The 17,169-nt window shown below is 38.1% G+C and overlaps 3 protein-coding genes across 5 annotated transcripts; 2 read left to right on the forward strand and 1 right to left on the reverse strand.

The window, feature by feature from the left end:
- Positions 1–135: 135 nt before the first annotated feature.
- On the reverse strand, positions 136–5,630 carry LOC120464940 (guanylate-binding protein 2). Its single transcript, XM_039654550.2, has 11 exons — positions 5,508–5,630; positions 4,766–4,975; positions 4,191–4,318; positions 3,873–3,982; positions 3,570–3,763; positions 2,481–2,723; positions 2,044–2,321; positions 1,735–1,947; positions 781–883; positions 483–676; positions 136–366 (listed from the first exon to the last, which is right to left on the reverse strand). The coding sequence occupies exons 2-11, from the start codon at positions 4,950–4,952 to the stop codon at positions 154–156; spliced, it is 1,863 nt and encodes a 620-aa protein (XP_039510484.2). The 5' UTR covers positions 4,953–4,975; positions 5,508–5,630; the 3' UTR covers positions 136–153.
- gbp1 (guanylate binding protein 1) lies at positions 5,204–13,025 on the forward strand. 3 transcript variants are annotated; one of them, XM_089131128.1, is made up of 11 exons: positions 5,204–5,227; positions 8,504–8,718; positions 8,797–8,924; positions 9,005–9,114; positions 9,206–9,402; positions 9,546–9,788; positions 9,903–10,051; positions 10,337–10,468; positions 10,723–10,935; positions 11,037–11,139; positions 11,600–13,025. In XM_089131128.1, the coding sequence occupies exons 2-11, from the start codon at positions 8,532–8,534 to the stop codon at positions 11,998–12,000; spliced, it is 1,863 nt and encodes a 620-aa protein (XP_088987254.1). In that variant the 5' UTR covers positions 5,204–5,227; positions 8,504–8,531; the 3' UTR covers positions 12,001–13,025. The 3 variants fall into 3 exon arrangements, with proteins under 3 accessions (XP_088987254.1, XP_039510485.2, XP_088987253.1); XM_039654551.2 differs by lacking the exon at positions 5,204–5,227 and adding an exon at positions 5,753–5,942; XM_089131127.1 differs by lacking the exon at positions 5,204–5,227 and having other exon boundaries at positions 8,469–8,718.
- A 2,566-nt stretch (positions 13,026–15,591) lies between these two features.
- Positions 15,592–16,186, forward strand: LOC148981427 (guanylate-binding protein 1-like). The gene is made up of 3 exons (XM_089131688.1): positions 15,592–15,781; positions 15,859–15,986; positions 16,067–16,186. The coding sequence occupies exons 1-3, from the start codon at positions 15,592–15,594 to the stop codon at positions 16,169–16,171; spliced, it is 423 nt and encodes a 140-aa protein (XP_088987814.1). The 3' UTR covers positions 16,172–16,186.
- Positions 16,187–17,169: the final 983 nt, after the last annotated feature.

Raw genomic sequence — 17,169 nt, forward strand, 5'->3', positions numbered from 1 at the left:
CTTTTTTAATTGTTTGGGAATTGAGGATACGTTTAATCAGCAAATCACAGACTCTTGATTTTATAGTATCTTAAAAAACGTCCCAACTTTGTGTAGTTATCGTTGTAGTCATTTGTGTGAGAAATGCAAAATTGCTTGGTGCAAAAACTGCTTTTATTTGAACAGTTTCGAGATTGCAGAAACGAATTTAGGTACAAAGCTTGGCACGATCAATTCTGCAGTGGCACTGACACCATCCAAAATCCGGCTGACTTTGGATGGCTTTGACTTCTGTTCTTCCTGCATTTCTGATTTTAGGCAGTCAATCTGCCTCTGCAAGCGTGAGGCTTGCTGATCGAAGCCCTGCTGTAGAAGAGCATGCTTCTCCTGCAATACAACACAAACAGCCACAAATCCAAGAATTGCTAATCATGAATTTGACCTTTAAATGACCTGGAGCACAACAAAGAACATGTTTTAAAAAGAAAGTGTACTTTATTTACCCTTAGTTTGGCTTTCAGGACTTGTTCATTGTCTCTCCTCATTCTCTCTTGCTCTCGCTCCATCTGATGAATGATCTGATCGACATGCTCCTTATGGGATCTCTGCATGTCTTTAAACACCTGCGCTTGTAACCTGTTCTGTTCCTCTAGGCCTCTTTGCTGCTGCTCTAAGATCTCATTCTTTAATCTCTGCACTGTATAGAGAAAGAGAAATATTTTAACAAACTCATACCATCTCATGTATGATTAAGAGCCTTATGTTTGATTGACATAAGAATACAGCAGACTTGAACTGTACCCTCTTTTTCCTGTTCCGCTGCACTGAGAGATTCGTCGGCTTGTAGGATCATATTTCCAACCTCTTCCTTGGCTTTCAAAAACTTGCTCAACACTTCTTCACTCTGTCGAAAAAGAAAATGTCAAGTGCCATTAAAAACATGTAATTTACACACACAAGTCATTTACAAGTTTAAATTAGATAAAAAATGCTAAGTAATCCATACAAGTGTTGTTTTTTGTTAATTAAAACCATTAAAATGTATTGTTAATTGAAAAAAGCTGAAATAAAACATAGATATTAGATTAAACGAAACAAAGTTTGTTAAATTAAATACAGTTGTTTAAACCAAAACAAAATAAATAAATCATTTAATATTATAATATATATATATAAAAAAAACGAATAAAAAGCACATAAAATTGCTAAAACAAACTAAAATAAAAGATCTGAAATATTAATAAATACTATACTAGTATATAAACAATACTAAAATAACAGTGACCCACACGAATTGTGTGCAATATTCCAATGACATCCATGTCACATTTTCATTGAAAAACTGAAAAATTCATCTGTTCTTCATGCAAAGTTATACAGTACGTATTCATGTAATATAGCACTTGAGGTCTATGGGCCACTTTTATAGTGGGATTCATTTATTTTTTGGGACAAACTTGAATAATGCTGTCAGAATGATCAGATTTGAAAGGGAAAGTGATGTGAAGGCCAATTATGGTAACCCATACTCGGAATTTGTCCTCTGCATTAACCCATCCAAGTTAGTGCACACACACACACACACACACACACATTAGAAGCAGCGTAATGAGTTGTGAACACAAACACACACAGCAAACCCAGAGCAGTGGGCAGCCATTTTGCTGTGGTGCCAGGGGAACAGTTAGAGGTTAGGTGCCTTGCTCAAGGCATTTCGTGTCAGTGCTACACAAGCAGAGCATGCGTGTTCTGTACCATCATTTGTGACTGTGATCTTGCTCTGTATTCATTGGTCAGCTGTGTGAGCATGTCTCTGTACAGTCTGTATCCTCCAGGTTTCAGGTATGATCCATCAGAAATGCCTTTTTTCAGTTTATCAAAGACAGTATGCAGAACAGCCTCACATTGTATGACAGATTCTTCCCTATTCTGCTGGCAAATCTGTTGATATTCATCATAAATTGTCCCCTAAAACAAAAGAAAGAAACATAGAAAAGGTAAGAAACTTAGCCTTTCCAAAGATGTGCACTTTAATTTGAATTTGTTTGTCAGCGGGTACTTTACCATGAGCTCTTTTTGGTAGATTTGGTCATTGTCATTGAAGGACATGGTGATGAAACCTTCAATGGCTTTCTTCTCTGCGACTGTGTGGATGTTGGACAGATCTGCAGGGTCCATAGGAAGCTGAGCCTTGCTGAGCATCTCGGTCATGTAGGACTCCAGGGCCTGTTCCACTGCACGGTTGTTCTGGATCTTAGCCAGAGACACGACTGCGTTCTCCAGACATGGAACCTTCCCGCTGCGGATCGACTCTACGTAAACCTCAGCAAGGTTCCCCAGAGCTGTCAGGAAACACAACTCCATAGTTCAGTCAGTCATTTGTTCTTTCTTTTACTTTTCATTAGTTTCTTCAAACTTATTTATCTGCATAAAACTACTTGAAGTGCTGCTTAAATCTGCTGCAACATTTTTTCTACAGGCGCTTCTGTGAAGGTACACACCAGATCCAGTAATTGTGCGGCCTCCGCTGACAGTTTTTGGATCTGCGTTGTCATAAATGTAATGGCAGAAGGTGTTTGCCTGCTCAAGGAACTCTGAATCCAGATCTTTCTCGGTCAGTTCCTCCATTCTCCTCATGTTTTGCGTACTAGCGGGCCGAGGGAACACAAAGCACTTTCTCACCGCAAAGAAATGACACAGACAGCGGCGGGGCAGGTTAAACTGCTCAGTCTGAGGCGAGTTACCTAAAATAAGAAATAACATTAAAAAAGCAGTAATAATTGAACTGTTTGGCTTTATACAGGTACATGTTTAAGAGTGTATGATTGGATCATAATTTCAGTGATTATTATGCGTCTAGCATGTTGTTTGGTAACAGTTCTTCTAACCATAATTGATGGAAATAACATCTCAACATTTATTTCCATCGAGATTTTCGTTTGAAAATCATTTATTTTTGGTCAAGATCTTGTATTGTCAATGCAAGAGTCGAGCACTCTAAAATCTACACCAGCAAATCCCAAAGATTTTCAATGAATTTAATGTCTGGATTGTTCTTGTCACAAAGCAACTGTGACAGCTGCCGTTGACGAGCGGGAGTAATGTTTGTACTACAGTTTAAAAAAAAAAAAAGTTATATTCAACTGCCTAAAAACAAATAAAACATACTAGTGCACACATATTAGGAGCAGTGAACACACACACCCAGAGCAGTGGGCATTTTTGCTGTGGCACCCAGGGAGTGATTGGGGGTTAGATGTCTTGCTCAAGGGAACCTCAGTCATCTGCTGCTGGTATTGAGAATCAAACCCACAACCTTCGGGTTACCAGTGTGACTGTACAACCATTAGGCTACGACTGCCCCTGTGTTTTCCAACATGGTTGTTTGAGAAATGAAAAGTCACTGCGATAATGATCTAGTCATAGACTCGTAAGCATTTGCCCATTTAAATCCAAACAGTGAATTTTTTTTTCAGCTGGGCAGTGCATGTACAACAGAAGCTCTCAGCCAAGAGGGCAGGAAACACTAAAAATGTTTAACTGTTTTTTATTTTTATTATTTCTTATGTATGAGAGGTACATAATCTCACCTGGTTTGAGTTTCAGTGCACTCTCCAGATACTGGTCTGATGTTATTGGGTCACCCCCCATTGTCAGTTCCAGAGTGAAGTCACGAACAGCCCAGACAAACGATGGAAAAACCCGCATGAAATCAGCTGACTCGTCCTCGTCTCGGCTCCCTTCTGCCTTCACACGAATGTTCTCGGTCAGCTCTGTAACGTAGCTATATTCAGTGCTGTTCAGGAAGAATCACACTAATAATATGATGGTGTTTTAAAAAATTTGTTACAGTGAATGTGCATGTTTATTGTGTATTGATGATGGAAGGATACTGCAGCTTTTCCAGTGCCATGTTGTCAATGACCCCTAAGCTGTTGTACACTAGAGTGCTGCTGAGAAGAACAGCCAGACAGAAGATCCACGTGTCATGTTTCTCATCGCCCTGAAACCGAAACAGTCTGTCAGCTACAGAATAAGTGGCCACTTATTTACCTTTACTACAACATCACACAATGTGGGGAACAGAGTTTTAATGCAATATGTCGGTCTTACAAGCACTGTAAAAGACAAAAATTAGTCATACTGAAATTATGGAAATTATTTTACCAACCGAAACATCACTGTGGATGCTGAATGGTCTTCCTCCTCACCTTCTTTACATCACCCAGTCCCTCTGTGTCCAGCAGCACCAGAGTGTGTCCTTCTTTATTGGGGTGAGGGACACACCACATCCAGATGCCTTTGGTCTTTGATTCAATAGTGCCGCCAAGAGCAAAGCCTGAGAAAAATGCGCACACACACATACATATATATATATATATGTATAGGTGTATCGTGTATGTATCATAATTTGCAAATAAATTCATTAAAAATCCTACAATGTGATTTTCTGGGTATTTTATTTCTCATTTGTCTCTCATAATTGAAGTGTAACGTTACCTATGATTAAACTACAGGCCTCTCTCATCTTTTTATGTGGGAGAACTTGCACTAAATACTTTTTTGCCCCACTGTACACACATGCATACCTTACGTATAACGAACACATCTAGCCTACATGTTTTATTATGTTTGTTTTTGTTTGTGTTATTTTTCCATAACATGCTCTCATTAAAGTTCATATTGAGAGACACATCTGAGCATGTGGGCGAGGCAGGCCTAACCATAGAAATGTATATCTATGGGCCTAACTACTACGTGAGAGACTTTCAACAGTTTCTCTCACCGGACTGTTGTCCTGCCAGGCGGTTCATAAGGTAGGATTTCCCCGTACGGTAGAGTCCCACCACAGACACCACCACCACCGGCTCCTTGATCCCATCCAGAATGTCTTTAGCCTGTTTCCTAACACACAGCTTCCCATTCTCATCGTTTTCAATGAGACACACCGGAGCGGACACGCCAAACGCCATGACTCCTGATGACTCTGAAGATTCTTACAGCGTGTAAAAATATAACAACAGCTATTTTTACGTTGCTGAACTGTACAGAATAGGCAACACATTATTTAAAGTCTATTTATTTAAAGTTTAAACGTTGTGTCAAAAGATTATAAATACACCTCAAGTCTAGGGTCATTCATTAAAGAAATTGGTAAACAGATGTGATTAATTAGTCGGCAATTACTTTAAGGTTATGTGCTTCACATTACAAAAAGCTTTGAAAACCTGTGAAAAGTAGGCCAAAGGTATTTCTACTTTCTGTTTTGACTTTCAAAACCGCTTCTAAAAACGTTATTAAGTCGCCCCTCAAAACAAAACTTTAAACATTCTGTTTATCAACATAAATGCTAAAAAGAATGATCTTAGAATTTTAGCAATTAGTTGTTAAAAATAACCAAAAAAAAAAAAGATTGCAATGACAAAACAAGCAACAACGTAAGCAACAACATACGTCATGTTCTAGTGATTGCATGCTACGACATTATGTTGTTATTAGGCAGATGAAGTAAAAAATTAGTTTAAAACCGTTAACGAGGCCCCAGGATTGGCCGCTGTGAAACTCTCAAAGTAACAACAGTCTATGGTAACAACAGACGTGCAAACTCGCATAACCTCCTGCGTGTTTGTTGTGATCTTTTCCACCATAAATGGTACAGAGACAGAGTCGAGGCGTTTTATCTCATTGGCGAATCAGTCAGTGATGCTACACGAAAGTGAAACTAAAAGCGAAGCAACGCAGGTTCGGTTTGGCATTGCTTAATGGACAAGGTTTCCCAGAAATCGACCGTTTAAAGTCAACTCCGCAATAAATCCGTTTGGGTGGATCGTGAAAAACCCTTGGTCAGTCCTGACCCTCGTTGCGGTACATTATACCTAATTCCGTTCTGCGACTGAGAAGCATCGTGGAAGAAAGAGCAGATCTCATCATACTGAGTCGAGACACGATAAATTTAGGGTTATGTAAGTGAACTTTCTTTTCTTTCTTTTACATTTATTAAAATATGCCGGATATTGTAAATCAGTGCAAACATATTAGGCTATCAATGTAATATCAGTTCATCCCCAGTCGAGACTTTTAATTGTGCAGTTATACATTGTGATTTTTATTGTCATATATTCTTATTTATATTATAAATGATTTATATTATAGCACTGATTATAAAAATGTAAAAAAAAAAATTGTTGTTTTTTGTGTGTGTGGGGGGGGGGGGAGGCTGATTTTTTTGGGATTTGAATTATCTGCGGCTGATAAATAGGCTAACTAGTGTTTTCCTATTTGAGAGCAAACTTATTTTCCTTTTGGCGGCTTCGGAAAACATTTAGAATCACATAATCTCAGGACGTTTGTTGTTCCTTAATTCCTTTCCAAAAATCGATACATGTTTATTATAATATTTACCTTTGTTAATGTAGCTTATTATTGCTGTTATATAATTATTTTAATAAATTATTTATAATAATATATAACATTATCTTTTACTTGTAGTCCTTTTGATCTGTGGTGATGTCAAATGGCTAAATGAAAGTGGGCAGCAATTGTGAGATGGTCCTCACTGCGGAACACAAAACCCAGGGGGAGGAGTTACCTATCTCTGCCCCCTGATCCATAACCCCACCCCTAATCCTACCCATCTCCACCCCTTAGATCTGGATCCAACTCCGCCCCCTGATCTTGTGTACTGCAATGAGGTGCTACTGGCATTTGTTGCCACGTCATAAAACTCTCTCAAGCTTGATTTCTGGATAAATACATTTATATTATTATTTTATCAATATTTTTTTTAAGTCAAGTCATTTATGCAGCACTTTTAACAATGTAGATTGTTTCAAAGAAGCTTTACAGAATTAAAGATATAATTTAAGGTAACAGAGATTGGTTTGGTTTTATAGCAGCTCTTGAATAATGTTATTTTCCTGCTGATTGATTCACTTCCATCGAAATGATCATTTCTTATTAAATTAGGGACCGCTAAGATGATTGCTGATCATCTGGATGCTAATGGCATAATATTATTCACGTTCACATTCGCATTAAGAATTGAGTCTATAGGCCTATGTGGGTTTGAATATGTGCACAGGTTTGTAATTCCCTACAAACCATGCCTAAACAAACTACTTGTCTTGCCTCTAAATTTTGATACAGAATTGTATTTTATTTTTATTACTTCGGGGTTGTACGTGAACCATAATTTCCACAACGCTTTATCTGTAGAGTGGAATAGAGATCCTCCATACGGAGATGCTATTTGGCACTTCAGCACTGCGTTGGGAAGGTCCTTCATCAGATCTGGAAATGGCCTGGATCCGGCAGGTTGCCGGAAAACATCGGGATAAACATAGACACCAAAATTAGCATAGATGCCATTCTTCTTATGGTGTAACGAGTACATCAGGATTTAATGGAAGTGTTCCCAGTTCCGGCTGATCTAATCTATGCAGCCTGACATTGAATTGAGTAACGCCAGACAACGTTAAGAAGGTTGTTCCGAAGTTTTGGTGCTAAATAGGAAAAGGATCTACTGCCAGCAGTTGATTTTGATATTCTGTAGGTAACTGGCTGAAACTTTGAAATCGCAATAGACATTAAGGACTATAATGTTTTAAGAGCTAATTCAAGTACTGCCGAGCTTAACCATTTAGTGCTTTTCAAGTAATCAGCAATATTTTGAAATGTATATGATGTTTAATAGGCAGCCAATGCAGGCTTGACAGAACCGGGCGAATATGGTCATACTTCCTGGTTCTGGTAAGAACTCGAGCTGCTTTGAACCAGCTGTAGTTTGTTTATTAAGTGTGCAGCGCAACCACCCAGTAGAGCATTACAATAATCTAGCCTTGATGTCATAAACGCATGAACTAACTGTTCCGCATTTGTAAATGAGAGCATATGGCGCAACTTAGATATATTTTTAAGATGGAAAAATGTGGTTTTACAGATAATAGACACGTGACTTTGGTATCAAAGAGCACACCCAGGTTCCCAACTGACGAGTGTTAGAGCCATCAAGTGTTGGACAGTTTTCTAGGTTATTACGCGAGGACGTTTTTCGTCCAATAATTAGAATCTCTGTTTTTTCAGAATTTAGTTGTAGGAAATTACTATAGTCATCCAATTTTTTATATCAGCTATGCATTCCATTAGTTTTGTGAATTGGTAAGTTTGTTAGGTTTACAAACCATACAAATGAGACATATTATACTATATTTCTCCAATACTAGCAGCATTGAATACAGAAAGACAATACTGAAATCATAATTCTTGTAGCATAATAAAGCACGTGAGTTTTAACAATACGGAAGAATTAACAACATGAACAGGTCTCTGGTGTATATGAAGGATCATAATGACAGTGACCATTTCACACTGTTTTTATAGAGATGAAAAAATAGGTTTTTAGTGGCTAACACAGACTGTAAATGGTATAGTACATTTGAAAGTCCATGAAGAATTAATTGTTTTGAGATATGTTGTGTCTACAGGTTTTTGTTTACAGTACCCAAATGATAATTCCCCTCTTTAGCCAACAGGAAGAGCTAGAGAGAGTCAGCATGTCTAATGCCAGAATGTCTTCACCCATTTGTTTGGTGGAGAATGTGAACGGATCACTCCGCGTCTGTAAGGATGCCATTGAGCTCTTGAGTAAAATCAAGGAGCCGGTGGTGGTGGTGTCTGTGGTGGGACTCTACCGTACGGGGAAGTCCTACCTTATGAACCGACTGGCAGGACAACAGTCCGGTGAGTTGACACGCCAACTTAATCTGTGAATATTAGGTACATCGTGCTAATAATAATAAAAAAATCAAATTCCCTCAGGCTTTGCTCTTGGCAACACTATTGAGTCGAAAACCAAAGGCATCTGGATGTGGTGTGTTCCTCACCCCAATAAAGAAGGACACACTCTGGTGCTGCTGGACACAGAGGGACTGGGTGATGTGGACAAGGTGAGGATAAGGATTGAGCTGTAGATTTGTTCATATTGTTAAATGGTCGATGCTTTAATTTTGAAGACGCTGTGTTTCAGGGAGACTCTAAGAATGACGGCTGGATTTTTTCTCTGGCCGTTCTGCTCAGCAGCACTCTGGTGTACAACAGCCGCGGCACCATCGATAACAATGCAGTGGAAAATCTGCAGTATCCTTTAATCGGCCACGTAACCCACATCCTCTTTCAAATATACAAACATACACTTTGCAAGATGCTGTTATTTCTCAATGTGCTGCAGCTACGTTAGTGAGCTCGCTGAGCAGATCAAGATCAGATCGACAGAAGCAGCAGACGAGGAGGAAGAGGATTCTCAGTTTGTGCAGTTTTTCCCATCATTCATCTGGGTGGTTAGAGATTTCACCTTGAAACTGGAAATTGATGGACGGAACGTGACTCCGGATGAGTACCTGGAGTTTGCCCTCCAGCTGAAAAAAGGTATTTTAGACAGAAATTCTATAAACGTCGAGCACCAGTATGTGAATATAAATAATTAGACACTAAATATTAACAACAATAAAAAATGTTGACACAATCTTCTTTGGTAAAATGTGTTATGTTTTCCTAAAAACTTAATTTAGGTGTAAATAAGAAAACCAGCGACTACAATCTGCCCCGTCAATGCATCCGAAACTATTTCCCATCCCGGAACTGTTTCGTGTTCCCATCTCCTGCCTCGCCTGAAAACATGAGCCGCTTAGAAAGCTTGCAAGAACGGGACCTTGTAGCAGATTTTCTGCAGGTCACGGGTCGTTTTTGTGACCACATCTTTCACAAGAGTGCTGTGAAAACACTGAAAGGAGGACACAAAGTTACTGGCAATTGTGAGTGTTTTACCAGTTTAAGTTATCGGAAATTTTCAGTGTTCAGAGTGTGAACTTCAACCTATAAGCCTTTATACTTTTGAAAAGGTTAAAAGTGTTTGTGTGTGTTGTCAGTGCTCGGGCACCTGGTGAAGATTTATGTGGATACAATCAGCAGTGGGAAGATGCCCTGTCTGGAGAATGCAGTGGTTACCCTCGCAAATCTAGAGAACCAGGCAGCTGTTCAAGAAGCGTTGATGGTGTATCAGAGCGGGATGGAAGAGGTAAGACACACAATTTCATATATTTAGTTAGCATTGATAGTCTGCAAACTGTCCTTGACTCATCTAAAGCTGATTTGATATGATGTTAAATAAAATTACACATATACAGGTCACCTACAGCAGGCCATAGTTTAAAGCATCATGTTATTAATTTAACATGTTAATATTCAATAAATAAATAAAGAAATAATTAAAATATATATTTTTTTACTGAACAGTTTTAATTGAAGTACTCTAATTTAATTGTTACAGCCATCCAGTGACAAAGCATGTTGTTCTTTGCAGGTGAAGAACAAGTTCCCAGTAAATGTGGATGATATTGCCACTGGGCACCAGAAGTTCAGCAGACTGGCCACCTCTGAGTTTATGAAACGCTCTTTTAAAGATGAAAAAGGAGAATACCTAATGAAACTAGTGGTGAGTTTTTAAATGCACACTCATTTTAATGCAGCTATATTCCTAAATTAATATAGCTATAATATAGTTAATTAATCATTTTGCTTTATTTTAAATTATATTTAGCTGAAGTCGTTATATATTGTCGTTGAGAAAAAAAACTTATTTTAGCGAAGTTGGAGGGGGGCATAGATGGACCAATATCTCAGCTAGTATAACAGACTTTTTCCAGTGTGTATATGTGATGTATGTACTTTATGTGTGCGTATGTTTAGGAAAACATAGATGTACACTATGTAGGCCTGCTGAAAGAGAATGAGATGGCGTCTGAGAGAAAGTGTCAAGATCTGCTGAAGAATCTGTTCTCTGACATGAATAAACGGCTGCAGAATGGAGAGTACAGTCAGTCTGGAGGACATGAACTCTACTGCAGAGACAGGGACGCCATTGTTGAGAAGTTCCGTAGAGAACCCAACAAAGGCGTATCGGTGAGGACACGTTATGTGCATTTTTATGTAATGGTTCCTTGAGTAAAAAAGACTTATGAGTATGTCTATAGATGTTCTCAAATACAGATGTTTATGTGCAGGCTGAGGCCGTGCTGAACGAGTTTCTGAATGAGCGAGGAGCTGAAGCAAACAGCATCCTCTACACAGACACAAAACTCACTGAAAACGACAGAAAGATTCAAGGTAAATCTTTACCAACCTTAAGAATATTTGTTATTCATTAGCCAGTTTCATCCTGCAGCATTTGTAATTGAAAAAATGCTTATGAAATGGAAACCAAACCCAAATTCTTAAAGCATCTTGGGAGTTCAGATTCGGGAGGTTTAGTATTAGCATCAGGGGCACACTGGTAACCCGAAGGTTGCGGGTTTGATTGTCAATACTAGAAGCAGATGACTGAGGTTTCCTTTGAGCAAGGCATCTAACCCCCAATCGCCGCAGCAAAAATGGCTGCCCACTGCTCTGGGTGTGTGTGTCCACGGTTTGCAGTGTGTGTAGTGTGTTACTACTCCTAATGTGCGGACTAACTAGGCTTGGTTAAATGCAGTGGACAAATTCCGAGTATGGGTTACCATATCTTTTCACTCTGCACTTTCACTTAGCATCATGTTTCACATCAGTTCTCTCCTTTTTTATCTGACAGAAGAAAAGGAGAAGAATGCTCTGCTGGAAAGGAAGTATAAAGAGGAAGAGGAGAAACGCATTCAGGTTGAACGAATGACGCAGGCAGAAAAAGAGCGCCATGAGGACCGAATGAGCCAGATGGAGGAAAAGTTTTACCAGGAGAGGGAGCAGCTGCAGAAGGAGATGGACCGAGCCATTGAGAGCAAACTGAAGGAGCAGGCGGAGATGCTAAACAAAGGCTTTAGGGAGAAAGCTGATTTTCTGAATGAAGAGATAACGAATCTTAAAAAAGAAAAGGAAGAGAAAAGTTCTGAGGGATTTGTGAAGGAATATTTGACGCCTATTGTTGGAGCTGTATCAGAAATCCTTCCTGCCTTACTCCAATACAAGGTGATGATGAAAGGACTCAAATCTAAATAAATACCACTTTAATGCAAATCACTATTGAATTAAAAATTTATTCATTTAAAGTTATGGCTTACAAAACTCAATCATGCGTATTTTTTATTTAGTAAGATTATATTTAGCAGAGATGGAAAGACAATATTCTACTCAAGTAAAAGTACTACTATTTCAATGAAATTTTCCTTTACAAGTAAAATTACCGGTCTAAAAATCTACTCAAGTAAAAGTAAAAAGTAGCTCGTTTAAAATTTACTCAGAGAAAAAAACTTTTTTTTTGGTTAATTTTTTAACAGCAAGGGTGCGGAACTCTCCTGTGTGGGTTGTAATGGTAGGAGATTTCCACAGTGTGATGATTCAATTCAAGACAATATCACGGTTTACAGTATTAATCAATTATTAAATAAATAAACAGAATTACTAAATTATGATTATTATTATTATTATCATCATCAGTTAAAATGACCGTTAAATTAACGAAAACAGGGTTTTTTATTGAACAAATGCTTTTACTAAAACAAACTTCAAACCATTTGTTTTTCTTTATTACAATTTCAATAAAACATGTCTAATCAGTTAAATTCAACAATTGAAAATGAATTAGATTAACTACTTATTTTTTAACATTGATCATTTAGTAAAATGTTTAAGAATAATATAGTCCTATGAAATGTATTTTATTCAGAAAATGTATGTTTCTTTTTATGATTTAATCCAAATATATTATCAGAAACAGTGGTAATCAAATGTAAATTTAAACTTGTGTCCCTTTATTTTTGGGGGAAGCACTGCAAAAACAGATTGTCTAAAATAATCCATGTAATCCATGCAATCCACAAAAATATATATGTTCCTTTTTAAATAATGTTTAAATAAAATGTATTGTTGTTCTTATTTTGAGAAGTATTTTCTATTGTATGCCTAGATTTCCATCATATTTTCTCCTAACTTTTAAGTTGTAGTGAAGAATTGTTTCAAAGTGTATTTGACAATGGTTTTTCTCAAATAAAATTATGAAAACGCTCGTTAGGCGTTCTCTCAGAGCATCTCTGGAAATGTTCATTAATTCATATCCTCAAATTGTTTGTGAGACGCTGAAAACACCATAAAAATGTCACGCTTACTTGAGTATGTAGCCTAGACAAAGTGCCGCAGCTGAGCAGAACAAATAGATTATATAATATATAGTAGCCTAATCTATTTGTTCTGCTCAGCTGCGGCAGTTTTTTAGATAGCAGTATTTTTGTGCTTGGAAATTCACAGACCATGTCGGATTTATTGCACAGTTCTACTTTCCATGTATTCATCCATTCATTATTTTGTGCGTTAGTAGCGTTAGTAGGCTAAATTCCATTTTCATGACTGGATTCCGGAATTCCCTCTGCAAACAAAATTTTCGGAAACCCAAACCCTCAATTTGTTGTTTCCTTCTCAAATGTGATTGGATTGTGCAGAAGCCACTGATTGGGACAGGCTATCAGCAATCACCCTCAGCTTTCTGCCAAAGTCAACTCCATGATCAGATTTAGATAAGAGACGAAACCATGAACGAAACAATGGATGAAGACACAGCAGGTCCATCCCGTGAATGTGCCAACCTGTGCCTATTTCAATTTTCTGAATTTTCTGAAATTCTGAAATTTTCATATTAAATAAAGCAACATTGCAAAAAGATGAAAATGACTTGATTTTACTTTCAATTCCTTTTACATTCTCCAAGGTATTAACATTAACATTTTTCATTACTGCTCTCCATGTAGGACGTTTCTGTACATAGGCCTAAATGTCAGCACTGTGGCAGTAGTAATGCAATATAAAAGTGTGCTCTTGTACTCTTGATATTCAAGTATAGCTACTTTTTAAAAAGTACTTCAGTAGACATCTGACTGTAGTACTTGTACTTGAGTAAAATTTAGCAAGGGCTATCTACTTTTACTCAAAGTACTTTAGTGAATGTGTATGGAGGATGGAAGGATACTGCAGCTTTTCCAGTGCCATGTTGTCAATGACCCCTAAGCTGTTGTACACTAAAGTGCTGCTGAGAAGAACAGCCAGACAGAAGATCCACGTGTCAAGTTTCTCATCCCCCTGAAACTGAAACAGTCTGTCAGAATAAGTGGCTACTTATTTACATTTACTACAACATCACACAATATGGGGAACAGAGTTTTAATGCAATATGTCTGTCTTGCAGGCACTGTAAAAGATAAAAATAAGTCATACTGAAATTATGGTTTATTTTGTTGCAGTGGAGGTTTTTGCTAAATGAAAATTAAGTCTTCAATGACTTTCTGGGCCATTAAGTTTCAATCCCTTAGGCATCCTATGTAGCAGTGATCCACCATTTCATCAAAAATATCTTCATTTGTGTTCCGAAGATGAACGAAGGTCTTATGGGGTTGGTACAGCATGGGGGTGAGTAATTAATGACTTAATTTTCAATTTTGGGTACTTAGCGATAATATCTGTGTTTATCTGTGTTTATCTCAAGTATTTTCATGATGTATGTATCTAAAGGGAGAGGTCACCCAAAATGATAAATTCCTCACCCATGATTTGCTCACCCTCAAGCCATCATACATGACATTCTTCTTTCAGATGAATACAATCGGAGTTATAAAATAAAATGTCAACATGCCTAACTGATCCAACTGGTTGCCAAGTGTTTTTCCACACAAAAAGTATTCTCGTCGCTTGATAAACTTATACTTGAGCCACTGTAGTCACATGGAATATTTAAACATTTTCTTCAATGACTTTCTGGGCCGTCAAGTTTCATTCCCTTAGGAGCCTATAGACCATTTCACAAGGTGTAAACAACACTGGTCCAGAAGCACTTCCTGTTTCAGTTTTTTAACACTACATGAAAGCTGGGATAAAATACAACCAACAGAACATTTAAAACTGAATCAAAAAGTTAAACAAACATCTTTAAGATGTTTTCTTTACATGTGAAATAAAGAAAATGGTTACAAACTGAAACAGGAAGTGCTTCTGGACCAGTGTTGTTTACATCTTGTGATAGCAGTGATACAGCTCTCAAATTGAATCAAAAATACCTTCATTTGTGTTCCGAAGACGAACGAAGGTCTTACGGAGTTGGTACAGCATGGGGGTGAGTAATTAATGACTTAATTTTCATTTTTGGGTGAACTAACCCTTTAAAGAACCATTCTGTAAAAGAAAAGGACCTCCCAGAAGCCAAATCCTGGCTGACATGTGAGTGTTTAGCGCTCCATATAGCTATCATCTCCCCTTTTCTGGGTAAAAATAGAAAAACAAGTCTAAAGTACTTTGTAACATAGTTACTTGAGTAGTTTTTAAGCAAACTTATTTACTCTTACTTGAGTCATTATTTTTTAGTACTGCTACTGAAGTAAATTATTACTTACAATTTGTTTGTACTCTTTCCACCACTGCCTACCTGTGTCCTTTCTCCACAGTTTTTATAGAGATAAAAAAAAAAAATTAATTGAGATAAAAAATTTTAATGGCTAATACGGAATGTAAATGGTACAGTATATTTTTAGTTTGTTTAAAGTATTCTGTTTACAGTACCCAAGTGATTATTTCCCCTTCAGCAAACAGGAAGAGCTAGAGAGAGTCAGCATGTCTAATGACAGACTAATGTCTTCACCCATTTGTTTGGTGGAGAATGTGAATGGATCACTCCGCGTCTGTAAGGATGCCATTGAGATCTTGAGTAAAATCAAGGAGCTGGTGGTGGTGGTGTCTGTGGTGGGACTCTACCGTACGGGGAAGTCCTACCTTATGAACCGACTGGCAGGACAACAGTCCGGTGAGAGAACTGTCTAGACACGCCAACTTAATGTGTGAATATTAGATACATCATGCTAATAATAAAAATTCCCTCAGGCTTTGCTCTTGGCAACACTATTGAGTCGAAAACCAAAGGCATCTGGATGTGGTGTGTTCCTCACCCCAATAAAGAAGGACACACTCTGGTGCTGCTGGACACAGAGGGACTGGGTGATGTGGACAAGGTGAGGACAAGGATTGAGCTGTAGATTTGTTAATATTGTTAAATGGTCGATGCTTTGATTTTGAAGACGTTGTGTTTCAGGGAGACTCTAAGAATGCTGGATTTTTTTCTCTGGCCGTTCTGCTCAGCAGCACTCTGGTGTACAACAGCCGCGGCACCATCGATGACAATCCAGCGGCCACATAACCCTCATCCTCTTTCAAATATACAAACATACACTTTGCAAGATGCTGTTATTTCTCAATGTGCTACAAGAAATGGTGGCATGTAAAGCTTGAATTGCGCAGTCATGACAAATTTGTTCCAAACCGGAAGGCTATAGTTTTCCATGGGTTCTCAGGAATTTCCTCTTGATTTTTAGACTAGCTGATGTGTAAAATAAGGTCTGTGATTAACTATACTTGGAAAGACGTTCCACAAAAACGCAATATGCTGAAAGGTGCTCTAAGTGATGTCACACGTTTTTTAGGCCCAAACATTTTTTTGTCACATACAACATCTCCTCACTATCCGCTACCTGCCTGTCCCCTAGACACACTGTAAAAAAACGCGGTCTATGCAGACAACCCAGGCTCCACAAATGGCAACAAAAACAAACTGCGGCAACCCGCTCCACGAAACATGACAAACTGTTCCAGCCAATAACTTAGAAGAAGGCCCTGGGGGTGGGGTTTGGGGGGTCAGTGCAGATGAGGAGGAGGGAGGGTCTATCTAGCCTCCGTTTTGTTTGAAAATACTTTAAACGTCAACAAGAAGTCGCGTCACCCGACATCGCTTAGAGCACCTTCAAGTTGCTATATCACAAATTCAGCTTCTAAATGGTTGTACTTCTTGTCCTTCTGTTGTTGGCACAAATTAGACAGGACATTGCATAATACAAATTTAATACAAAACATACTATAAGTACAGTACCATTTCTCAGACGTGGTAATTCTCAGACCTTTTTAAAATATTTAATTCAAACATACATTGATATTTTAAATCCTAGTTAAAGTACTCCACGTACAGGGGTTGGACAATGAAACTGAAACACTGACCAATGTTGGAGGTTTCACATCTATGTGCCTGGCGGCCAATCTTCAGAGTGAAGCACGGGTGGATCAGTGATGGTTTGAGCTCCAATATCATGACAATCCTGATTGTATTTGATGGACACGACACTGCAGAGGACTACCAAACCCTTC

This window comes from Pimephales promelas, chromosome 5 (genome assembly GCF_988280905.1).
Source record: "Pimephales promelas chromosome 5, fPimPro1.hap1.1, whole genome shotgun sequence".
Lineage (NCBI taxonomy): Eukaryota > Metazoa > Chordata > Actinopteri > Cypriniformes > Leuciscidae > Pimephales > Pimephales promelas.

What these genes read in the sequence shown, in the direction of transcription:
- LOC120464940 (XM_039654550.2), bottom strand. Translation starts at nt 4,952, where the DNA reads ATGGCGTTTGGCGTGTCCGCTCCGGTGTGTCTCATTGAAAACGATGAG. An exon ending in TGCACTGAAACTCAAACCAG is followed by an intron (nt 2,724 to 3,569) that starts GTGAGATTATGT and finishes TTCTTATTTTAG; the next exon opens with GTAACTCGCCTCAGACTGAG. An exon ending in TCTACCAAAAAGAGCTCATG is followed by an intron (nt 1,948 to 2,043) that starts GTAAAGTACCCG and finishes CTTTTGTTTTAG; the next exon opens with GGGACAATTTATGATGAATA.
- gbp1 (XM_089131127.1), top strand. Translation starts at nt 8,484, where the DNA reads ATGATAATTCCCCTCTTTAGCCAACAGGAAGAGCTAGAGAGAGTCAGC. An exon ending in ACTGGCAGGACAACAGTCCG is followed by an intron (nt 8,719 to 8,796) that starts GTGAGTTGACAC and finishes AAATTCCCTCAG; the next exon opens with GCTTTGCTCTTGGCAACACT. An exon ending in AAACGACAGAAAGATTCAAG is followed by an intron (nt 11,140 to 11,599) that starts GTAAATCTTTAC and finishes TTTATCTGACAG; the next exon opens with AAGAAAAGGAGAAGAATGCT.
- LOC148981427 (XM_089131688.1), top strand. Translation starts at nt 15,592, where the DNA reads ATGTCTAATGACAGACTAATGTCTTCACCCATTTGTTTGGTGGAGAAT. An exon ending in ACTGGCAGGACAACAGTCCG is followed by an intron (nt 15,782 to 15,858) that starts GTGAGAGAACTG and finishes AAATTCCCTCAG; the next exon opens with GCTTTGCTCTTGGCAACACT. An exon ending in GACTGGGTGATGTGGACAAG is followed by an intron (nt 15,987 to 16,066) that starts GTGAGGACAAGG and finishes GTTGTGTTTCAG; the next exon opens with GGAGACTCTAAGAATGCTGG.